Source organism: Ostrea edulis, chromosome 1, assembly GCF_947568905.1.
Source record: "Ostrea edulis chromosome 1, xbOstEdul1.1, whole genome shotgun sequence".
Taxonomy (NCBI): Eukaryota; Metazoa; Mollusca; class Bivalvia; order Ostreida; family Ostreidae; genus Ostrea; species Ostrea edulis.
The window spans coordinates 35691597-35712921 of record NC_079164.1 but is presented as its reverse complement, the minus strand read 5'-3'; the positions used below and the strand labels follow the sequence as shown (position 1 = coordinate 35712921).

At 35.6% G+C, this 21325-nt stretch overlaps 1 protein-coding gene across 1 annotated transcript in view; it reads left to right on the top strand.

The window, feature by feature from the left end:
• Nucleotides 1-9896, top strand: part of LOC125658172 (RING finger and SPRY domain-containing protein 1-like) — a 51285-nt gene extending 41389 nt beyond the window's left edge. Inside the window, exons 14-17 of the mRNA XM_056147206.1 lie at nt 1566-1668; nt 4495-4650; nt 5727-5831; nt 6941-9896. Coding sequence (XP_056003181.1) covers nt 1566-1668; nt 4495-4650; nt 5727-5831; nt 6941-7184 — 608 coding nt within the window. The 3' untranslated portion in view covers nt 7185-9896. The remainder of the gene's footprint in view (nt 1-1565; nt 1669-4494; nt 4651-5726; nt 5832-6940) is intronic.
• Nucleotides 9897-21325: the final 11429 nt, after the last annotated feature.

The window sequence follows — 21325 nt, the reverse complement described above, 5'->3', positions numbered from 1 at the left end:
TAACTATGAATTTCTTCTGTTAAGCACAAATTATTAGTTTGACATAAGATTTTACACCCTCCCTCTTTCCTGTTTCTTCTGGTACACTGTTCTCAAAGTCATTTTGTTGAGTTCTTGCGAAATATGTTTTACATGAGAAGGTTGTAAGTATATGTATGAACTTAGTGACAGTGCTAATGAACCAAATCTAGGAACCTCCATATAATGGGTTGATTTAAATTTCAGACTTTTGACATGAGGGAGATTTAGAGGACTATCATTAAAAATATAAATTAACGATTAGCATTTCAAATGAAATACATCAATAACATAGGCATCCACATAGCGTGAAAGGGAAGCAATCTCAAATTAATAAATATTAAAGATGATAAATCCCTTCAAATGTCTATCTTTGAAAGTGATAGCCTGTTTATGATTAAAAACCTTGGAACTTAATATTAATAGATTTATACAGAAAAATAAGCTTTACAATTTTTTTTACTTGGTATTAATCTTTTAAGAAAGAAAACTGTACCCAAATGGCTCCCTAATGGAAGGTCTTCAACCTATCTCTTCACCAATGATTTGCTGCATTTGTTAAGATGTTGGCCACGCACGTCTGTGTTCCACATGCAGATTATTGTTCACAATTTTTTTTCCAAATCAGTATGCAGTCAAACAAAGAAAAAAACTTAGAGATATCCAAGGATTCAAGATATCAAGGGTAAAATACTTATAGAATAAGTGGTAGGGACTTCCGAATCACTTCATCATATCCATGGTATCCGAGATATCGGTGTTCAAGATACTGAAGTTCAACTGTATTTACATTTCAAATCTTTTTGTACTTTCAATGTAATGAACAGTAACGCCACACACCAGCATACTTTTCATGAAGTATGCTGGTGTGAAGCATCGCAGTGAATATACCCTCACATGTTTTCAAAAATTAATATTACTTCTTAATGAACAATGTGTTACACAGTATATTGTTTACTCAAAAGAGAAATGACCTTTAGGTTTTGGTCACTCTCTGCTGCAGTACTAGTAACTCTGTTCTGTGGATTGGCTTTGATGTTTTGTGGTCTATTTCTCTGCTGCAGTACTAGTAACTTTCTTCTGTGGATTGGCTTTGATGTTTTGTGGTCTATTTCTCTGCTGCAGTACTAGTGATCCTGTTCTGTGAATTGACTCTGATGTTTTGTGGTCTATTTCTCTGCTGCAGTACTAGTAATCCTGTTCTGTGAATTGACTTTGATGTTTTGTGGTCTATTTCTCTGCTGCAGTACTAGTGATCCTGTTCTGTGAATTGACTTTGATGTTTTGTGGTCTATTTCTCTGCTGCAGTACTAGTGATCCTGTTCTGTGAATTGACTTTGATGTTTTGTGGACTATTTCTCTGCTGCAGTACTAGTGATCCTGTTCTGTGAATTGACTTTGATGTTTTGTGGTCTATTTCTCTGCTGCAGTACTAGTAATCCTGTTCTGTGAATTGACTCTGATGTTTTGTGGTCTATTTCTCTGCTGCAGTACTAGTGATCCTGTTCTGTGAATTGACTTTGATGTTTTGTGGTCTATTTTTGTAGGTGACACCCTGGGACTGCTGCTGAATGTGGAAACACAAGAACTGGTGTTTTACCTGAATGGAGAGGCACTGGCCCCCAATAATGAACTCTTCCAACATGCAAGGTTTGATGACATCTTTTGACGGAGGTTCAGGTGGCTCAAAGTAGTCCCTGTCCCCTGTGTGTCGACCTACAGACAACATTCTTGATTTTTTAGTGAATATTAGTCAGCAGACCACATCAAACCTATGATATAAAATCATATAGTGACTGCTATTTGCCAAACACTTTGCATTTAAGTGAGTTTATCAGGTCTTTTTTATGGTACCATATAAACTTATGTCCTGCAGATGTTGGCATAAGTGGCCCTCACTGCTACAGCCCTGGATGCCGTTTCATCAAACATCGTAACTAGTTGGGTAAGCTTAGTTTGGCGTAACTTTCTGACTAGACTAAATATTTTACGTAAGTCCGTTTCATCAAATGGCGTAAGATTAGAATTTACGCAAGTTTTCTACTAACTAGTAGAAACACTACGTCAGGTCGAACCCTTACGTAAGTACCTACGTAAGCAAAAATCATGGCCGACTGTTAGCTGTTTGTAAATATATGTGGAATTTTTACCGACGAGCTTTGCGTTGTGATCAATTTTTTCAAGACAGGATGCTTTTAGACGTTTACAACGATAAATATGTAAGGCCATAAGCGTTACTTCCCATTGAAAACTAGTAAATTTATGGCTTGCCTTTACTGTATGATTATTTTTCACAAGTGTCTATCTGTACATGAATGATGAATGTACAGTGTTATTCCCAAATCCCTTTGTAAAGTAGTCCACTGTAAAGGGAACATTCACTTTGTTGTATTATATGTAGGCTATTTATAAATCTCTTCAAAACTTCCGCTCTGACTAACTTGGAACAAATGATTAGCGAGCCCGATTCAATTTGATCTCTGTCGTATGGTGGGTGGATTTATGGGAGTGTAATGTATATTTCATGAACAGTTACTTTAAGACTACTATTTTCCATTGTATATCTTAAATCTTGAAAAAATATCCCGTCTTAAGAGATACATCATATAACTATATTATGATAATAAAGTTCTTCCAGATAAAAAAAAAAAGGTCTTCGTAACAGTTTGATACTTGACTAATTTCGGTGATAAGTGATGTGAAGGATAATCCGTGCAGATATTTATTTTATGTTATCAAATAAAGAAAAACATCTACATCTACATGTATATCGGGCACGAATCAGAGTGAAGGGGGGGGGGGGGGGGGGGGGGGCACCCTGCATTGCTACTCCACTTATTTTAACAATATGATTTTTTAAATTTTGTACTGTAAGTGAATGAGAGGAATTTATGAATAAAAACTATCTAGTGAGGTATGATCATGAGCATTAATAGAAGAAGTCTAACACACACACACACACACCCTCCCCCCCACCCCCACATGATGTTTGTAGGAAAATGTTTTGAGGCACTCAAAATAGGAGACTCTAGCACCCCAACGATTGAAGAAAGTGAAACCTGAGAGAGAAAAAATTGTGGAAATCACTGCAAAAGTGCAAAAGATTCCAACACCACCCAGTGCACCCCACCTCAGAATTAGAATTTTGCAGATAGGACAAAACATTTTTTTTTTTTTTTGCGTTACAACGCAAGATAAAAAGATTATTTGAAAAGCCAACAACATCTAATTTATGTCCCAGCTGCACCCCCCCCCCCCCCCCATAGTATGGTATAGGAAAATTTTACTGCCTCTGCCAACACGGCCATCTCTGTCTCCTCCCAATTCCGCTTGTGCATTTCCTTTGCGTTCTTTTCATTCATTATTTTGGTCCAGACGACAAGTGGGAAAAAAACGAAAGTATGATGTACGCATGCTCAGGACGCGGTAACTAAGCACGTAAGCTTAGTTGAAAACTTAGTCGAGTAGTAACATACGCATGCATTGACGTCGTTTCGTGAAACAGGGTTTGCGCTAAACTAAGATTATATGTTACTAGATTTACGTAGTCGTCGTAAGACTTAGTTAGTTGAAAATTTACACTTATTGATGAAACGGCATCCTGAGCGCCAGGCATAGGTCTAAAGAACAAGGTACGGTTGTATACATAAAAAGGCCCAAAAAATTTCTCTCTATAAAATGTGTCTGGAATTAACCTTAATCAGCGTTTTAAGAAAGTAAAATAAATGCCAGGTATACCATGTCTACAAAATCAGAATGATAGTCCTAAATGGATAGCATTATGACATCATGAATAAGACATTTCCCGCCTTTTTCTCAAAATAAGCCTGAAAACTGTCAAATGTCATACAAATTATTGCTCAGGAAAAGATGTGCGCATTTGTCGAGCAAAATGAAAATGATATATATTGTGTATTATTTTGAGATGAAAAACATGCTTCAATATGAATTTGCTCGACGCATGCGCTGTATGTTTTCTAAAAGGAAAACCACCTGAATTTGTGGATATTTTCATTGAAAATAGTATTTTTGCAATTTTATGCCAACTTCAAGCTCTCGTCATATGACACAAATCATTTTGCTGATCAAACTGAGTGAACTTTGGGTTTGCTAAACTATTCCTTAATTGAATGCCAGGATTTGAGCTCCAAGTGAAATCATCAATATTTTGGGCCAGATGACTGTAGAAACTGTACCTACTTCTTTGTGGCACTTCACCTTCAGCTAATGATGTCTCAATATGAGTGAAAAATTCTCGATGGGACAAAAAACAAACTAAACCATTGAATATTCATTTATCTAGAATATCGTATTCCCCTTAAATGATAGACTGGTAATGATTGTGAAGTTTTGAAATAATTACCATGTTATAATGAGCACAATTTATGTTTTAATAAACAGATAGTATGATTTAGATTATCATCTTATGATTATTGTTTGATATTCCTATTGTTTATAGTCCTGTTATTTTCTCAGAGAAGGATTTTTCGCTGCTGCCAGCTTTATGTCCTACCAACAATGCTATTTCAATTTTGGAGCGAAACCTTTCAAACATCCCCCTAAAGATATGAAGTTTAAAAGCTTCAATGACTATGGACGGTTGTCTGAAGAGGACAAAGTCATATTACCAAGGTAACTTAGATTATAAGGTACACATTCAATTTTCAATGGGAACAGTAGTCCACAGATTTCTAAATGCAGTTCATGGGTACGAATTTTCACAATATTGGTGTATGGTTCTATTTCTGATTTTAAGGAATGAAAATAATTGCTACTCATTTTCTACGATAAAAAGTAATTAGGGGCTGTTTATACATTATAAACCTTGTGAGTGTAAATTGTCCCAACTTACTTTTTAAGTGTATAAAATGAATAGAAATTACTTTTATTCTTTACAATTTAATTCAGTAAAACGCATTTGATGTAATTCAATGAATTCTTAGTTAGTCATATGGGCACAACTTTGGGGCAGCTTAATTTATACAATATAAACATATTTTGTTAAATAAAATCAAATAATAATTTAAAAGTCAAGTGAAGCAATCAAATTGCGTTTTACAAGTGAATTGAAATTATTGTGGTAGAACTCGCAGTGACTTTCCTGTGATTGCTAATAAATCAGAAATATAGACAATTTGATCAATGTAATAGAGCTTGTCTCAAGGTGTTTAACTCTAGTAATATGATGTTCGCTTTTTCCTCAAAAATTGTCAAAAGTGTCATGTTTTCAGGCAATTTTTCAAGTAGAAACCATGCGTCATTCAAAACTACTGTCAGTATATGAAATGCCAACATGTGATAAAACACATCTTAATTTGATCATAGTCGACGCATGTCGTTCATAGTTTTTGAAACCAAGCAGCTTAGAATGATGTCGATTTTTGGCTATTTGAAAGAAAATCACAGGATAAAAACCTATTTTGATGTTGTACATAGTAAATTCATACAGTATGTTTGATGTGCACTAAATTGCTGAGGAAAAGATAAAGTTTGAGTTATATCTATTCTGATTTAGTAGTATTGCTGTACCTTATTTTGAACACTGATATTCCTTTCTGGGCTTCAAAAGTCACAGCTATATTATACTGCCTGAGAGTGGTTAATGAAATCTTGTTTGTCAATTTCTTTTGTAAATAGACAATGTTGAATATGTACAGTACTGTATAAGACATACTTTAAAAAAAAAATTAAAATGTCAATTTTCACAGGCATATGAAGTTGGAACTGCTAAAGAATTTGAATGTCAAGGAAGGGGCCTGTACACTCTGCTTTGACCAACAAGCCAATTACTATCTATCTCCTTGCAAGCACAGGTAAATTTTTTCTACATGGATTTTTGATTTCATGGGAGGTATGATGAAATTTGACATTTACCAAGTATGCAGGATAGAATTAAGTGCTCTCTGGAAGTGGGTGATATTAATAAAAAAATAATTTGCTAGATAAGTGATCTGTTGTATGTACCGACAGTAAGCTTGAGCCAACTCTTTACTTTGTTTTCTAGATTAGTGAGTTGTTGTATACAGTAAGCTTAAGTCTTTACTTTGTTTTCTAGATTAGTGAGTTGTTGTATGCAGTAAGCTTAAGTCTTTACTTTGTTTTCTAGATTAGTGAGTTGTTGTATGCAGGAAGCTTAAGTCTTTACTTTGTTTTCTAGATTAGTGAGTTGTTGTATGCAGTAAGCTTAAGTCTTTACTTTGTTTTCTAGATTAGTGAGTTGTTGTATGCAGGAAGCTTAAGTCTTTACTTTGTTTTCTAGATTAGTGAGTTGTTGTATGCAGGAAGCTTAAGTCTTTACTTTGTTTTCTAGATTAGTGAGTTGTTGTATGCAGGAAGCTTAAGTCTTTACTTTGTTTTCTAGATTAGTGAGTTGTTGTATGCAGTAAGCTTAAGTCTTTACTTTGTTTTCTAGATTAGTGAGTTGTTGTATGCAGTAAGCTTAAGTCTTTACTTTGTTTTCTAGATTAGTGAGTTGTTGTATGCAGTAAGCTTAAGTCTTTACTTTGTTTTCTAGATTAGTGAGTTGTTGTATGCAGGAAGCTTAAGTCTTTACTTTGTTTTTTAGATTAGTGAGTTGTTGTATGCAGTAAGCTTAAGTCTTTACTTTGTTTTCTAGATTAGTGAGTTGTTGTATGCAGTAAGCTTAAGTCTTTACTTTGTTTTCTAGATTAGTGAGTTGTTGTATGCAGGAAGCTTAAGTCTTTACTTTGTTTTCTAGATTAGTGAGTTGTTGTATGCAGGAAGCTTAAGTCTTTACTTTGTTTTCTAGATTAGTGAGTTGTTGTATACAGTAAGGTTAAGTCTTTACTTTGTTTTCTAGATTAGTGAGTTGTTGTATGCAGGAAGCTTAAGTCTTTACTTTGTTTTCTAGATTAGTGAGTTGTTGTATGCAGTAAGCTTAACTCTTTACTTTGTTTTCTAGGGGTTTCTGCTATCAGTGTACACTACAGATTGAACTGTGTCCAATTTGTCGAACAAAAATTGATGAAAGAATCCAGGAAACTTTCTCAAAAGACAACAGTAAATGCACACAGACCTCTACCACTCAGACTACGGGTCTGATAGTGAATAGTGATGTGACTTCAGAGACTGTGGACAAACTTACCTCTAATGGGGAAACGGTGGATGCCAAGGACAGCAGAGTACAGGCTGGACACACTTCATAGCATTGGACATCTTTTGATTCTAACCTCATGCAGATTCTGGCTCCAACATTCTTGGCACCTCGCATTTCTTAAAAGACAGTCAAGTTTTAGATTTTTTATGAAGTTTTTACCACTGAGTTAAAAGATTTTATTTTAAAGTTATTTGAAATATCTGTATATCTTTATCAGAAGAATTCATGTGTTTAAAAAATGTACTGTGTAAATCTTTGGTTTATTTGGGAATCAGATTATTGAGATATCAATGAGTTTTCAGAGTCTTGTTGTCAGAATTTTTTTCCAAGTGATATGATTTTATTTGTCTTTATGCAATTGAGGTTTTACAATACTGGTGCACTATGAAAAGGGGGACTCAGAGAAAAGTACATAAAGATATATTACTGCCACACATACTAATAACAGAATACAAAAAATGAAAATTCACTGAAACAGTTGTTTGCTTGCAGATTATTTTTCCGGTACTTACAAGCCCAATATACTGTAAAATACTCAAACAGCCTAGACAATATTTGTTTAAAAGAAGCTCTTGCTTTCACCACGATTCTCCTGTGTCCATGTGTCCACTATGTGATACTATAAACCAACTTCTATTTGCAACAATCTTATTTCGTGATTTACCAGTGATGAACTGGTTTGCAGCGAGTAATTTTCGGGACTGACATTATCTTTAACATGCAAGAGACATTAAAGGTTCTCAATGAGAAATATTCACTATGATAAGGTTCTTGTGAACCTCACAAACATTTCTCGCACACAAATAAAAGTTGGTTACAGTATTCCACTTCCTCTAATACAGTCTAGTCTGCAGATTTATATTTGCTTTATCAATTTTGAACTTCATTATAACAGATAGTTCAATATAAGCAAATTCATTATAAGTGGAGCAGACTGTAGTTCACTCACTTTCCTTACACAATTACCTGTAGCCATGGTGACAACTGTCTCTGCAGTGTTCATTGCTGTGATTCCAGTTTTCAATTATTATTTTTTTTAATTTTCGGAGGTGGATGGGTTGGGGGATATGTGATGCAGTGTAAATATAATTAACAAATTGAGCAAGTTTAAAAGGTGTGGACTTGTACAAAATTAATTGTATAAACAAATCCCCTCGCTGCTGTAATCAAAATAGGAAAGCTTGTGAGGTTTTTTTTTTAGTTGGTTATATTTCATTACTTTGATATCGGTTTATTTGTTGAAGCTTTTCACTAAATGAGCCTGTAAAGTACATTTATCTGTTATACAGTATGTGTACAATACTGAATTGATGGGAAAAGTTACCAGATTTTGTAGTTTTATTATTAGAATTATTCCCCTTGTAGTTTATCATTATTGGCAGACATGTCTGGATTTTTTGTTAAGTTTGACGTTTTACTGTGATAGTCTTTTTGCCGAGTTACATTGTTTTTGTGCTGTGAAATAAAGATCCAAGTCTTGCACACAATTATGAAGCCCTGAAGGATGGTTACTACAAACAAAAGCTCCCAAACTTGTATATTTCATCCTATGATTTGGTTACACACAGTGAGTTTAGTCAGCAACTGACTAAGAATGGTACATCATAACATGTAGAACTGGACCAGAATGTTGTCAGGGATCTACTACAGACAACTAGAATGGTAGTACTACTAGACAACTGTTTAGAATGGTAGTACTACAGACAACTAGAGTGGTAGTACTACTAGACAACTAGAATGGTAGTACTACTAGACAACTGTTTAGAATGGTAATACTACTAAAGTGCAGTTAGTACTACTGCAAGAGAACAGTCTTTTAAATTGGTAAAATTTTGTTGATTTTAATTCTACATCAGAAAAATGTGTGTAGTGTGTGTCCGTAAAGTACTCCCTGTTGTCATGGTCACAGTCTGTAATTCTAAATACTGTAGTTTAACTTTGTCCTCAATTTAATGCCAGAAGCACTTTCTCGTGACTAGACATTAAATTTCCTGAGGTTCAATGGCATTGGAAACGACTTTAAAAAACAGATCTCAATCCCACTGACTTGATTGTGTATTAGTATTATTCATTTTTATTTGCAAATTGTATTTGTTAATCTTTTGTTTATTTTTAATTTTTGGTACATTGTGCATTAGTAGTGGCATATTTGCATGTTGTGACAATATATTTGAAGGGAGGTAACTCATACTATACGTCTCATAAACATTATACAAGTCTGAGTTTCCCTTTACTACTTGTGCTATATATCAGCCTCTGTCTTTCTGAAATAAACCTCTACTCCAGTTTTCTCTCTCATGTCAATAAAACATACGTAATTAAGATTCTTGGTTCATCATGTCAGAGCAGAACTTGTTGTTTTCTGAAGACATGATGGCTCATTTTTTCTTTTATTTTTGAACCCCTCCTCTCCTTGTGCAAGCACAAGGATGTAGGACTAAAATACACCCTTCCCTATGATAACAGACACTCCCCCTCCCCACAGGGACATTGTCTTTCTACACTGCTCTTGTTCTACTGTCAACATATTGTCTGGTGACATTTTCTAGAAGAAAAAACACTATTAAATCTGCATATTATAGTATATATGTGAATATATACATTATATTGAGGGCTTTCATGATAACTAGTTTACAGCATTGGTGTATTTTGTGCACTACTGTAATTGTTAAACCATGCATGAAGTAAGGTTTTACTTTTTCATTTTATATGTGAAAATATCGGTGTTTATGATGAGTTTAATTAAAATTATTGAAGTGACTCTATTGTTGTGTTGTTTCTAAGACATCATTATTTACTGTGAACCAATAGAAGGATTGGGCACAAGTTTTCTTAAAATTGAAACACCCTCTCCTATGTATTGTGAACCAACTTTATGGTAGTGACTACTTTTGTTCACAGATCGCTGATGGTAAAAGCATTTCATCAATTGAGTGAGTCTTCATATATACTTGTCACAGCAGCTCGGTGGTAAAGAGATCGCTTTGTGACCAAGCAGTTGTGAGTTCGAACCCCGCTCGTGCCACGGTTGTGTTAAACATAAGACATAAATATAGATAGTGATTTTTCCTTTGCCAAACGCTCAACATTTAGAAGTGAGAATCGCGGGTCTTTTGGATAGATCCCGTGTGACGGGTTGGCACATTAAAGAATTCTCACTGCTACGACCCTGAGCACTAAATGTAGGTCCAAATTTGTGGTATTTCACTTACAACTGGCAATGTCTTAATTGTGTCGCCTGCGTTACGCAGTGGCGACATATAGGGATCACTATCCATCGTCCTGCATCATCGTCTGGCGTCGTTGTCGTCACAAAAAATTTCTGTCACAGTTTTCTCAAGAACCACATGGGGCAACTCCCTGATATTTGGCACAGAGCATCACTGTGGCCAACTGTATTGTGTAAGACATTTTCGAATCTGTCGCCTATCAACTTCCTGTTTGCCGGGACTTAGAATTTTTTACAGCAAAAAAATTTCTGTCACAGTTTTCTCAAGAACCACATGGGGCAACTCCCTGATATTTGGCACAGAGCATCACTGTGGCCAACTGTATTGTGTAAGACATTTTCGAATCTGTCGCTTATCAACTTCCTGTTTAGTGACAAAAACCATTTCAATAATTTACTTTTTCAACATTATACGTGATATATTACATATAGAATGAACTAGCAGGCGACACATGTCTTCCGGGGAAGACTTAATACTGCGTTTGAGTAAAAAATTCTCCCAAGGGATGTAAAACAAATATATCATAATGTATTGCTGTATGTATTAACATAATCACTAGTTGTAAACGAAGTGGTGCTCTCAATATAATGTATTGCTGTATGTATTAACATAATCACTAGTTCTAAACGAAGTGGTGCTCTCAATATAATGTATTGTTGTATGTATTAACATAATCACTAGTTCTTAACGAAGTGGTGCTCTCAATATAATGTATTGCTGTATGTATTAACATAATCACTAGTTCTTAACGAAGTGGTGCTCTCAATATAATGTATTGCTTTATGTATTAACATGATCACTAGTTCTTAACGAAGTGGTGCTCTCAATTCTGACAGATTTTTCTTCCTTGTGAATAAAGGATAGTGTACAGTACATCATTGTCGAGCTGGTTCACAGTGAAGTAAAAAATGGTTACAGCTAAAATGCTTACATATGTATATTGAATTCATTCTTACAGTGAATTGAATTTCCTTCCCTGTCGGGTTATGAACTCATTGGATATAACAAATTATAATGGATCAAAGTTGTTCATCCCATAGCACTTCAATGTGAGCGTGTTTTAATGGTGGAGTATTTAGTAGATAAAATATAGTTCACGATACAACATTGTTGAGCTAGTACACAGGACATCATTGTTGAGCTGGTTCACAGTACATCATTGTTGAGCTGGTTCACATTACGTCATTGTTGAGCTAGTACACAGTACATCATTGTTGAGCTGGTTCACATTACGTCATTGTTGAGCTAGTACTCAGTATATCATTGTTGAGCTGGTTCACATTACGTCATTGTTGAACTGATTTACAGTATATCATTGTTGAGCATTTAGTAGATAAAAGCTACTTCACGGTATATCATTGTTTAACTGATTTACTCACCGGTCGCGGTAGCATACAGCATTCGCTTCGTAGCCGGGAGGTCGTGAGTCACGCCCGCCGTGAGCCCGATATTTTGATCAGGTAAACGGGAGTGTGCCTAAAACGACCTAGCAAAAACGGTATGAAACACGTCAGACAGCATTTGATCAAATAATAGGTTGTATTGGCAAACTAGATAATTATAACGACCATGGAATTTGCGAAATGCTACTTTAAACGAGACATTTGAAACACCTGTAACACCTCCTTCTAGGCACCTTATCCCACCTCTGCTGTGTCCATGGGTCCGTGTTTGCCCAAATATCTATTTTGTATTGCTTATGGGATTTATGAGATTGATCACTGGTCATTATCTTCACCTTTCATCAACTTGTTTGTCAGTAGCCCAACTTGATTTAAAAACTAATATATCATACGCAGAACAAGCTCTTGCGTATCGAATCAGTTGAGAGATATAAACACATAATATGCAGATGAAAATGGAATATTGCTAAATAAATATAGATAGTTGACGATGGAGAGGCTGAAATAATCCCGTTTGTCAAAGTTGAGTTATTAGTTTGCCGTTAATATTTATTTTCAATAAAATATCTAAATACGAAGCAGATGTGGAGGACTATGTGATTACTTTTATTTCGAGTTCACAGGGATATATCCAATCGACATATAAGTGAAAATGATTATTGTTAATAGATAAAACGTTGTTGATGTATCTAAATGTCGATTTGAAGACCACAGCAGGACATTCGTTCTTTTCATGTAGAAGCTTTGGGCAAATTATGCTTCATAGGAATATAAAACAGTTCAGTTAACAAAGGAGCACAATTCGTGCCCATGGAATTCCAACAGACCTGATCATCAAAGATTACGAAGATATTGTCAATGAGGACCTCCAGCAAATTCTTATTTCAACATTAGAGTACTTGTGCATGGAATCAGGGTGGTGTTTAACAAAGTAATTTTTTGGGTGAATAATCATCAGATATGAATACAGTCTACTCCGGATATAATGAAATTCAGGAAACCGACCTGAATTGTTCATTATATCCAAAGTTCAATATAACGAATGCTGAACTACAGAAATATTACTACTGGGGGATTTATTTTAACTTCAATATAACAGACAGCTCAATATAACCGACTTCAAGATAAGTGGAGTGGACTGTATTTCCTTTTTTTTCATTTTTCTAGAAGAAACAACTGTCGGTGATATCAAAAAGTATAGTCTTTGATTTATCATGAGGAATGATCGTGAAAAATGTTGAGAGATCTTACGTTTTGATGTTTTCGATTTGATTTGAGAAAGGTTTTGCAATTTCATTTCCTAGAAGTGATTGCTCCTTCGCCAAACGCTCGGCATGCAGAAGTGAGAATCACGGGTCTTTCGGGTATGACCTTAAAAACGGAGGTCCCGTGCCGTGGCAGGCGTTGGCACGTCAAAGAACCCTCACTATTACGGCCATGAGCGCTATGCGCATATCTAATTGTGGTAGTTCACCTTCAGCTAGTGGTGTCTCAATATGAGTGAAAAATTCTCGACGGGACGTAAAACAATCAAACCATCAATAAATCATAGTACATTTATCACTATAGCATTTAGGAGATATAAGCATTTGTCTGTACTTTTCAGAATGGAAAGGATAGCTGTGATTCTAAAGAAATCTGCCCCAGGCAGAGGGAAGGGGGGTGGGGTGGGGGGAGTCCTCGACACAGTTCTCATTCGATTATTGCTCTTTAAGGATGTACTCTACATCGTCATAATGGTTGACTTCCTTTTAAAACATGGTGGAAAATATAAATATCCGCAAGATTTGTCTATTCATTTAAAAAATCCTCACCTAGCTGAGTAGCTCAGTAGGTTAGCACGTCGACTGCTGAACTGTAGATCGCGTGTTCGAGTCCAGCAGGGGTACGTTTTAACAGATTGCTTTCAACTAAAGCTGTACTTTTTGACTAATTGAAGTAAATTTGAAAGTTTTCAATTTCAAAATATTGTTGTACATATCCTCCACTTTTCATCCATATTAAATTTCTCTGGTGTAGCATACATCCTTAATTTGGTGACACACTGTATATTTTTGTTTTGGATATTCCCTCAGTAAAACCAACCACCAGATCCACTCAGTGAAAATGGTGAAAAACATTGTGATTTTTGCTCGAAGTAACTGTACAACAATGCTATAGATCTACGAATTCGCTAAAATAATTTTCATTAAAAAGATTCTTACAAAATGTTATGCAACAAAGCTCAAATGATTTTGATGCACAAAAATAAATGTATACCATTTTAATCTTATTTGCGAAAATAAATCTACGTAGAAATTTTCTTCGAATTTATTTCTTTTCTTAACCTTTAGAGGTTTGGTAGAGTTATCATCATTTATAAACTGTCAAGTTCGCAAGTTTAACTTTCCGTAACAATCTCAGAGGCGAATCCAGCGATTTGGGTTTCAGAGAGATCTACAAACTGCTCTAAATCATATCTAATGAATCGATAAAAATAACAAGACATGTTTATAAACCATATACTCCCCCGTGGTGCAAAATTGAAACCGGTTATACACATGCATCATTTAATAGATATTATAGTAATAGATATTGAGTAGATACTATCTTCCTGTGTCCAGAGTGGACTTAGCCTTGGGCCTTGACCATATAACCTAAAAATCAATAGGGGTAATCTACTCTTTAGGATGACCAGTGTACCAAGTTTGATGTCTGTCGAGCAGATGGTTCTTAAAATATAGGAAACAACATATATTTATGTTCAGTCTGACCCTTGGACTTTGACCATGTGAACCTAAAATTAATCGGGGTCATTTACATCTTATGACGTACCAATGTACAAAGTTTGATATCTGTCAAACAAAGGGTTTTCAAGATATTGAGCAGACACTATCTTCCTATGTCCATAATGGATTGACCCTTGCCCTTTGACCATGTGACCTGAAAATCAATAAGGATGGTCTACTTCTTAGGATGTACCAGTGTACTAAGTTTGATGTCTGTCAAGCAAAGGGTTTTCAAGATATTGAGCGGACAGTGTCTTCCCGTATCCATTTTGATCCTTGACCTTTGACTAGATGACCTCAAAATCAATAGGGGTCATCTATTCCTTAGGATGTACCAATGTACAAGTTTGATGTCTGTCAGGCGAAGGGTTCTCAAGGTATTGGGCAGATAGTATCTTCTTATGTATAGTTTGAGCCTTGACTATGTATAAAAATAAATAGGGGTCATCTACTCTTTAGGCCAAGTTTGATGTCTGTCAAGCAATGGGTTCTCGAGATATTGAGCGGGCAGTATCTTCCTGTGTTCAGTTTGTCCTTGACATTTGACCTCAAAATTAACAGGGGACATCTGCTCCATGGGATGTACCAAGTTTTATGTCTGCCAGACAAAGAGTTCTCAAGATATTGAGCCGACATTATATTCCTATATCTAGTTTAACCCTTGACCTTTTACCACGTGACCTCAAAATCAACAGGGGTCATTTACTCCTTAGGATGTACCAGTGTACCAAGTTTGATGTCTGTCAAGCACAGGGTTCTCAAGATATTAAGCGGACAGTATATTCCTATGTCCAGTTTGACTCTTGACCTTTGAACACGTGATCTCAAAATGGATATGGGGTCATTTACCCCTTAGGATGTACCAGTGTACTAAGTTTGATGTCTGTCAAGCAAAAGGTTCTCAAGATATTGAGCGGACAGTATATTCCTATGTCCAGAGTGGATTGACCCTTGACCTGAAAATCAACTGGGGTCCTCTTCTACCCATGATCAACCCACAGATGAAATAGCATTACGATCAAGTGAATAGTTCTCAAGATTTGAGCGGACAACATATGGTTTACCGACCAACATAACAACCAACCAACCAACAGGTGCAAAGCAATATGCTTCTTTGAGGGGGGGGGGGACATAAATACGTGATATTTAACTTGTAGATAGAACAAATAATTGCCTACAAATTAGCATTATAATGTTAGAAAACTACACAGAAGTCCCAGAGAAGGCGGTTCCAATCCCAAGACTGGATCCGCCAATGAATATTACTATAGTGGGGGATTTTCAAATCCTTATTCAGTCAGAAACCAGATCACTGATGCATGAGGTATAGATACACAGATAACGGGGTAAACAAATAAAATAAGTATATGTAAACATACAAACAGTTGTAAAGGGACCAGGAGGAACAGGCAGATTTGAAAATGTTCTTTATGAAAGGTGAAGATAACGAACAGTAATCAATCTCACAACTCCTATAAGCAATACAAAATAGAGAGTTGGATATACACGGACCCCTCGACACATCAGAGGTGGGATCAGGTGTCTAAGAGGAGTAAGCATGCCCTGTCGACCGACCACACTCGCCGTGAGTCCTATATATATTTATAAATTTTGACAATGAATTTTACATATCTATAGGCGAACTATTCGACAATGCTACTTTAATACATTTTTTAAAAAGAGTTTCTTTTGATTTAGTAATCCGACGTTTACTTCACTTTCAAAAGATTAACTTTTTCAAATTCACTTTTCAGATTTGAACACGTTTGAAAATTCCAGTTAATGGGCACAGCTGACGTCAGATAACAGTTGAATGAAATGTCTTGTAAGACAAGAATTTAGTATAATTATATTGTACACATTTTATCCATGGGTAGATGAACCATCAAGAAAACACTAAAAAATTACAAAACATTAAGTACTTCTGTAACTCTATTCTCAAGGTGTTAAAATTTTCGCCCAGTACTTGATTTAAAGTTTTTGTTGGAATAAATTTCAAAAAAGTTAAGTGAAAGCAAGAATAAAATTAAATTGGGTAATTGATGATTTCATAAATTAAGATTTTAAAACTGACGATCAATTGGTAGTGTTTTTCTTTACATTGTTAAATGAATAAAATAAAATTGGTTTCATAAATTAAGATTTTAAAACTGACAATCAATTGGTAGTGTTTTTTTTTTTACATTGTTAAATTTATCATCTTGACAGGAATATACCCTGTTTGACCCTTGACATGGTGACCTCAAAATCAATAGGGGACTTCTTGGGGGAAACCCGTGTATAAAGCTTTTGCGAAACGGAACCGGTTGTGGGGTACCTTGAGGGGGGATCCACTGTGAAAAGTAGATGGTTGTAATAAAACATCGGGCTTTGAAGTTTTTATACATGTTTATCATTAAGTCCACTCATGTGGTGTTGTAAAAAGTAGAGGGTTGTAAAATAAAATACCGGGTTTTAAAGTACGTCCTATCTAGTTTTTATATACAATTGTGTCCACTCATGCGAGCTTTCCTTCTCCTTTAATACCTGTAGCTACTATGTGTAGTTACTGTCAACTGTGTAAACTGTATCTAATTTTGGATATGCATGTATTATTGATATAAAATGCACATTTTCTGCGCTGGTTCCGTTCCGCAAAATACCTATATCCGTGTGGATATTAGTATTCAGTAAAATACCTATATCCGTGTGGATATTAGTATTCAGTAAAACATATCCGTGTGGATATTAGTATTCAGTAAAGCATATCCGTGTGGATATTAGTATTCAGTAAAGCATATCCGTGTGGATATTAGTATTCAGTAAAGCATATTCGTGTGGATATTAGTATTCAGTAAAGCGGAACGACACACATCGAAATTGAAGTGTTATGCTACACGTGCAACTATTCTCTTGTTATTTAGTCAATTGATTTCTTTACGTTTTACATTTCGTCATTTTTCGTTATTTTCCGTAAATACATTTCACGGGTTTTTGAGCCCATACACGAGCGCTTTTGCGCTTAGTATATATACTACTACTGATCAGTTTTTGGGCAGTGCGAAGTTCGTTACAAGCAACAAAGGTCGCTTTTGTATTTCTGTGCCCTAGCCTTTCCACCCACCCAGACCATTTCCAGTTTTGACTTCATATGCTGTCATTAGTGATTTTTCAGCTTTGTCGGTTTGATGTTTGCTTATTAAAAGCGATCTAGTAACGAACGCAACCGACCTATTAACTTTTTCTGTTTTGTTTTATCAAATAGTCAAGAAAATATTTATTTTAGGACGAGGGAACTGAGGAAGAAAATAGTTCTCATTCTTTTCAATCATTGAAAATGAAAATCCACATGATTGATACCAAAGAGATAAAGGAGACTAGCAGCCGTGTCTGTAGAGAAAAATTATCATTCATCATGTGCAACTGCCCAGCATAAAACTGATTTTTTGGGGGGTCTTAATTAATTGAATTGTTGACAGCATTAATTATTCTGCTGAATTGATGAGCGCTATAATTGAATTGTTGCTCTCTTCAAATGAATAATAGATGTTAACAATTGAATTAAATTGATGCGCGCAACAATTCCATTGAAGAGAGAAATTATTCAATAAATGCGCGCATCTATTAAATCAATGTGCGCAATAATTCGATTATTGCTCTCTTCATTGGTAGCTCAGTGGTAGAGCGTTCGCTTCATATCCAGGGGGTCGTGATTTCAGACCCCACTCGTGCCATGGCTGCGTCAAACCTAAGACATTAACATAGGTAGTGATTGCTCAGTCGCCAAACGCTCTGCATTTAGAAGTGAGAATCACGGGCATATGACCTTAAAAACGGAAGTCCCGTGTCGGGGCAGACGTTGGCACGATAAAGACTCCCTCACTGCTACGACCCTGAGAACTAAGCATAGGTCTAAATTTGTGGTACTTCATTTTCTCGACGGGTCGTAAAAAACAATCAATTGAATTAATGATATCATTAATTCAATTGATGCGCGCAATAATATTTTAGAGAGAGCAACTACATGTATATAATTATAGATACCGGGTATATTTCAATTCAACATGTCCACAATTGAATTAGTGGTCTCTTTAATTGAATTGTTGCTCTCTTTAAAAGAATTGATGCGCGCATTAATTCTTTATCAGGTCTTCCAACAGTCTGTTGGAATTCCCATGGGCACGAATTTTGCTCCTTTGTTAGCTGACATGTTTCACATGAAGCAAATTTATTTAAAAACTTCTACATGAAAAGAAAAAAATTCTTGCTGTGGCCTTCAATACGACATCTAGATATATCGACGACGCTGTATCTGTTGACAATGCTAATTTTCATTCATACATGTATGTCGATTCGATATATCCCCGTGAACTCGAAATAAAAGACATCACTGAGTCGTCCACTTCTGCTTCATACTTTGATATTTTATTGGAAATAGATATCAACGGCAAACTAACAACTCAACTTATGATAAATGGGAAGATTTCAGCTTCTCCATCGTCAACTCCCCATATTTATGCAGCAACAATCCATTATCACCTGCACATGGTGTTTATATCCCTCAACTGATTCGATACGCTAGAGTTCGGTCTGCGTCTGATCAGTTTTTAAATCGAGTTGGGCTACTGACAAAGTTGATGGTACAGAAGTTTCAACAGTCTCGTTTAAAGTCAGCATTTAGCAAATTTTATGGTCGTTATAACGATCTAGTTTGCCAATACAACCTATCATCGGGTCAAATGCTGTCTGGATTGTTTCATACCGGTTGTTAGGCCATTCTTGACACACTAATTTTGACTACGGATAACCCCGTTTACATGATAAAAATATAAGGCTCACGGCGGGTGTGACCGGTCGACAGGGGATGCTTACTGCTCCTAGGCACCCGATCCCACGTCTGGTATATACAGGGGTCCGTGTTTGCCCAACTCTCTATTTTGTATTGCTTATAGGAGTTATGAGACTGATCACTGTTCGTTATCTTCATCTTTCAAAAGCGTCATAAATAGTCAATTGACTTAAATAGATCATCAAATCATTTATACCAGCTCCAAATGCAATTCTGCGAGCAACAATTCCACCATATCGATGCGTGCATCAATTGAATAGATGAGAGCAAAAATTGAATTGATGCGTGCATTAATTCAACTGATGAGAGCAATATTTGATTTGATGCACGCATCAATCCAATTACTGCTCTTATCAATCAAATTGATGATATCTTTAAATAATTAAAGTATCATCCAATCATGTTCACTCGTATTACCCACATTATGTCTGTCTGATCTGCATGTGGGATGAAAACAATAGACTACATCGCAATATAGATAATATAATGGTCATGTTTTAAAACACGGACTATAGATAGATAAATATACAGAGAGATTTAGATTTATTCTCCTTAACGTCACAGTATACCCAAGATTTTTAGACGCTCCAAGTGGAACTTTCCTGTGTTTATATCGTGGGATCTTCTATTATTTGATCAAACAACAATGTAAATCGGTCATTATAGGGACTGATTCACGATCCCCTCCTCCCGCCCCTCCCACATTTTGTTGATCACTAATGATCAAAATATTCTGTCAAACGTGTTTAAAAGGTTTCACTAGAAAAATCGAGGTTATACATAAAAAAAATAGATATTCTCAAAACTGATAAAAAAAAAAAAAAAAAAAATAAAAATAAAAAATTTAAGTCAGTTCATGAAATGCACCAATAACAAGACGTTTTAAAGGATTTCAAGTTTTGAATAATGTTTTTTCCCATTGAATTTTCAAGTATAAATAATGCAAAAATAAAAGTGGTTTCATAGATTTAAAAAAATCGCGGTGATTATGGTTTTAAAGAATATGGGGGGAGGGGGGAGATAGTATCCTATGCTCTCAAGGTAAGATTGCTCATGGTGCGGTATAAATAAGATTGCTTGTGGTACGGTATAAAAAAAATCCGCCACAGTATTTTCCAGACCTGTACTCGTTTATTCTGACCTGTCATATAAGACAGAATTTATTCTAAATTTCTACATTTGAATTAAAAGACACCACGGGATTTTCCACATCTACTTCATGTTGGGATGTTTTTGCTGGACATAGACGTTGGCGGCAAACTGCACGACCACTCCGTCATTGACTATTCCTGTTAGTGTAGCAGCATGGAGTAATTATCTACAATCCGATTAGGCGGAATTACTACATCCTTCCAATGTTTTCATATCCCCAAAAATTCAAAACAAGTCTGACGCGTATATCCTTCCTATTTATATTTTGTAATTTAACCTTCCAGTAATATTATCGATAAACCTATTACATTCAAATATATATTATAGCAAGATGAACAAAACACTAGTAATCTAAACACATGTATATGTACCTTAACATACTGATTGACCTGTATACAAGCAATATGTAAATTCAACTTATTTCTACTTCAGTGGCGGATCTAAGGGTGGGGGGGGGGGGGGGGGGCTACGGGGGTTGCACCCCTTTAGTTGATTTTTTAAAATAGTCATTTTTGCTATTTGGTGGTCTTCACTACCCTTCCCTGAGCGAAAAGGGTATACATTTGGGTCGCATCTCTTTGAAAATCATCTGCATGTAGCATATGGCATTTTCGCTCAAGAAAAATATAACGATGGACCGTGACTCCGATTTATGAACGATGCCTATGGAAATAGTTATGAAACGTTGTTACCTCCTCAAATGTGCGTGTGAAATGCTGCAATCCAGAGTGTTGATGAAATTCCCCACGACCTCTCCTCAAGATGGCGTTCAATTTCAAGCAACTTAATTTTTTTTTTTTTTTTTTTTT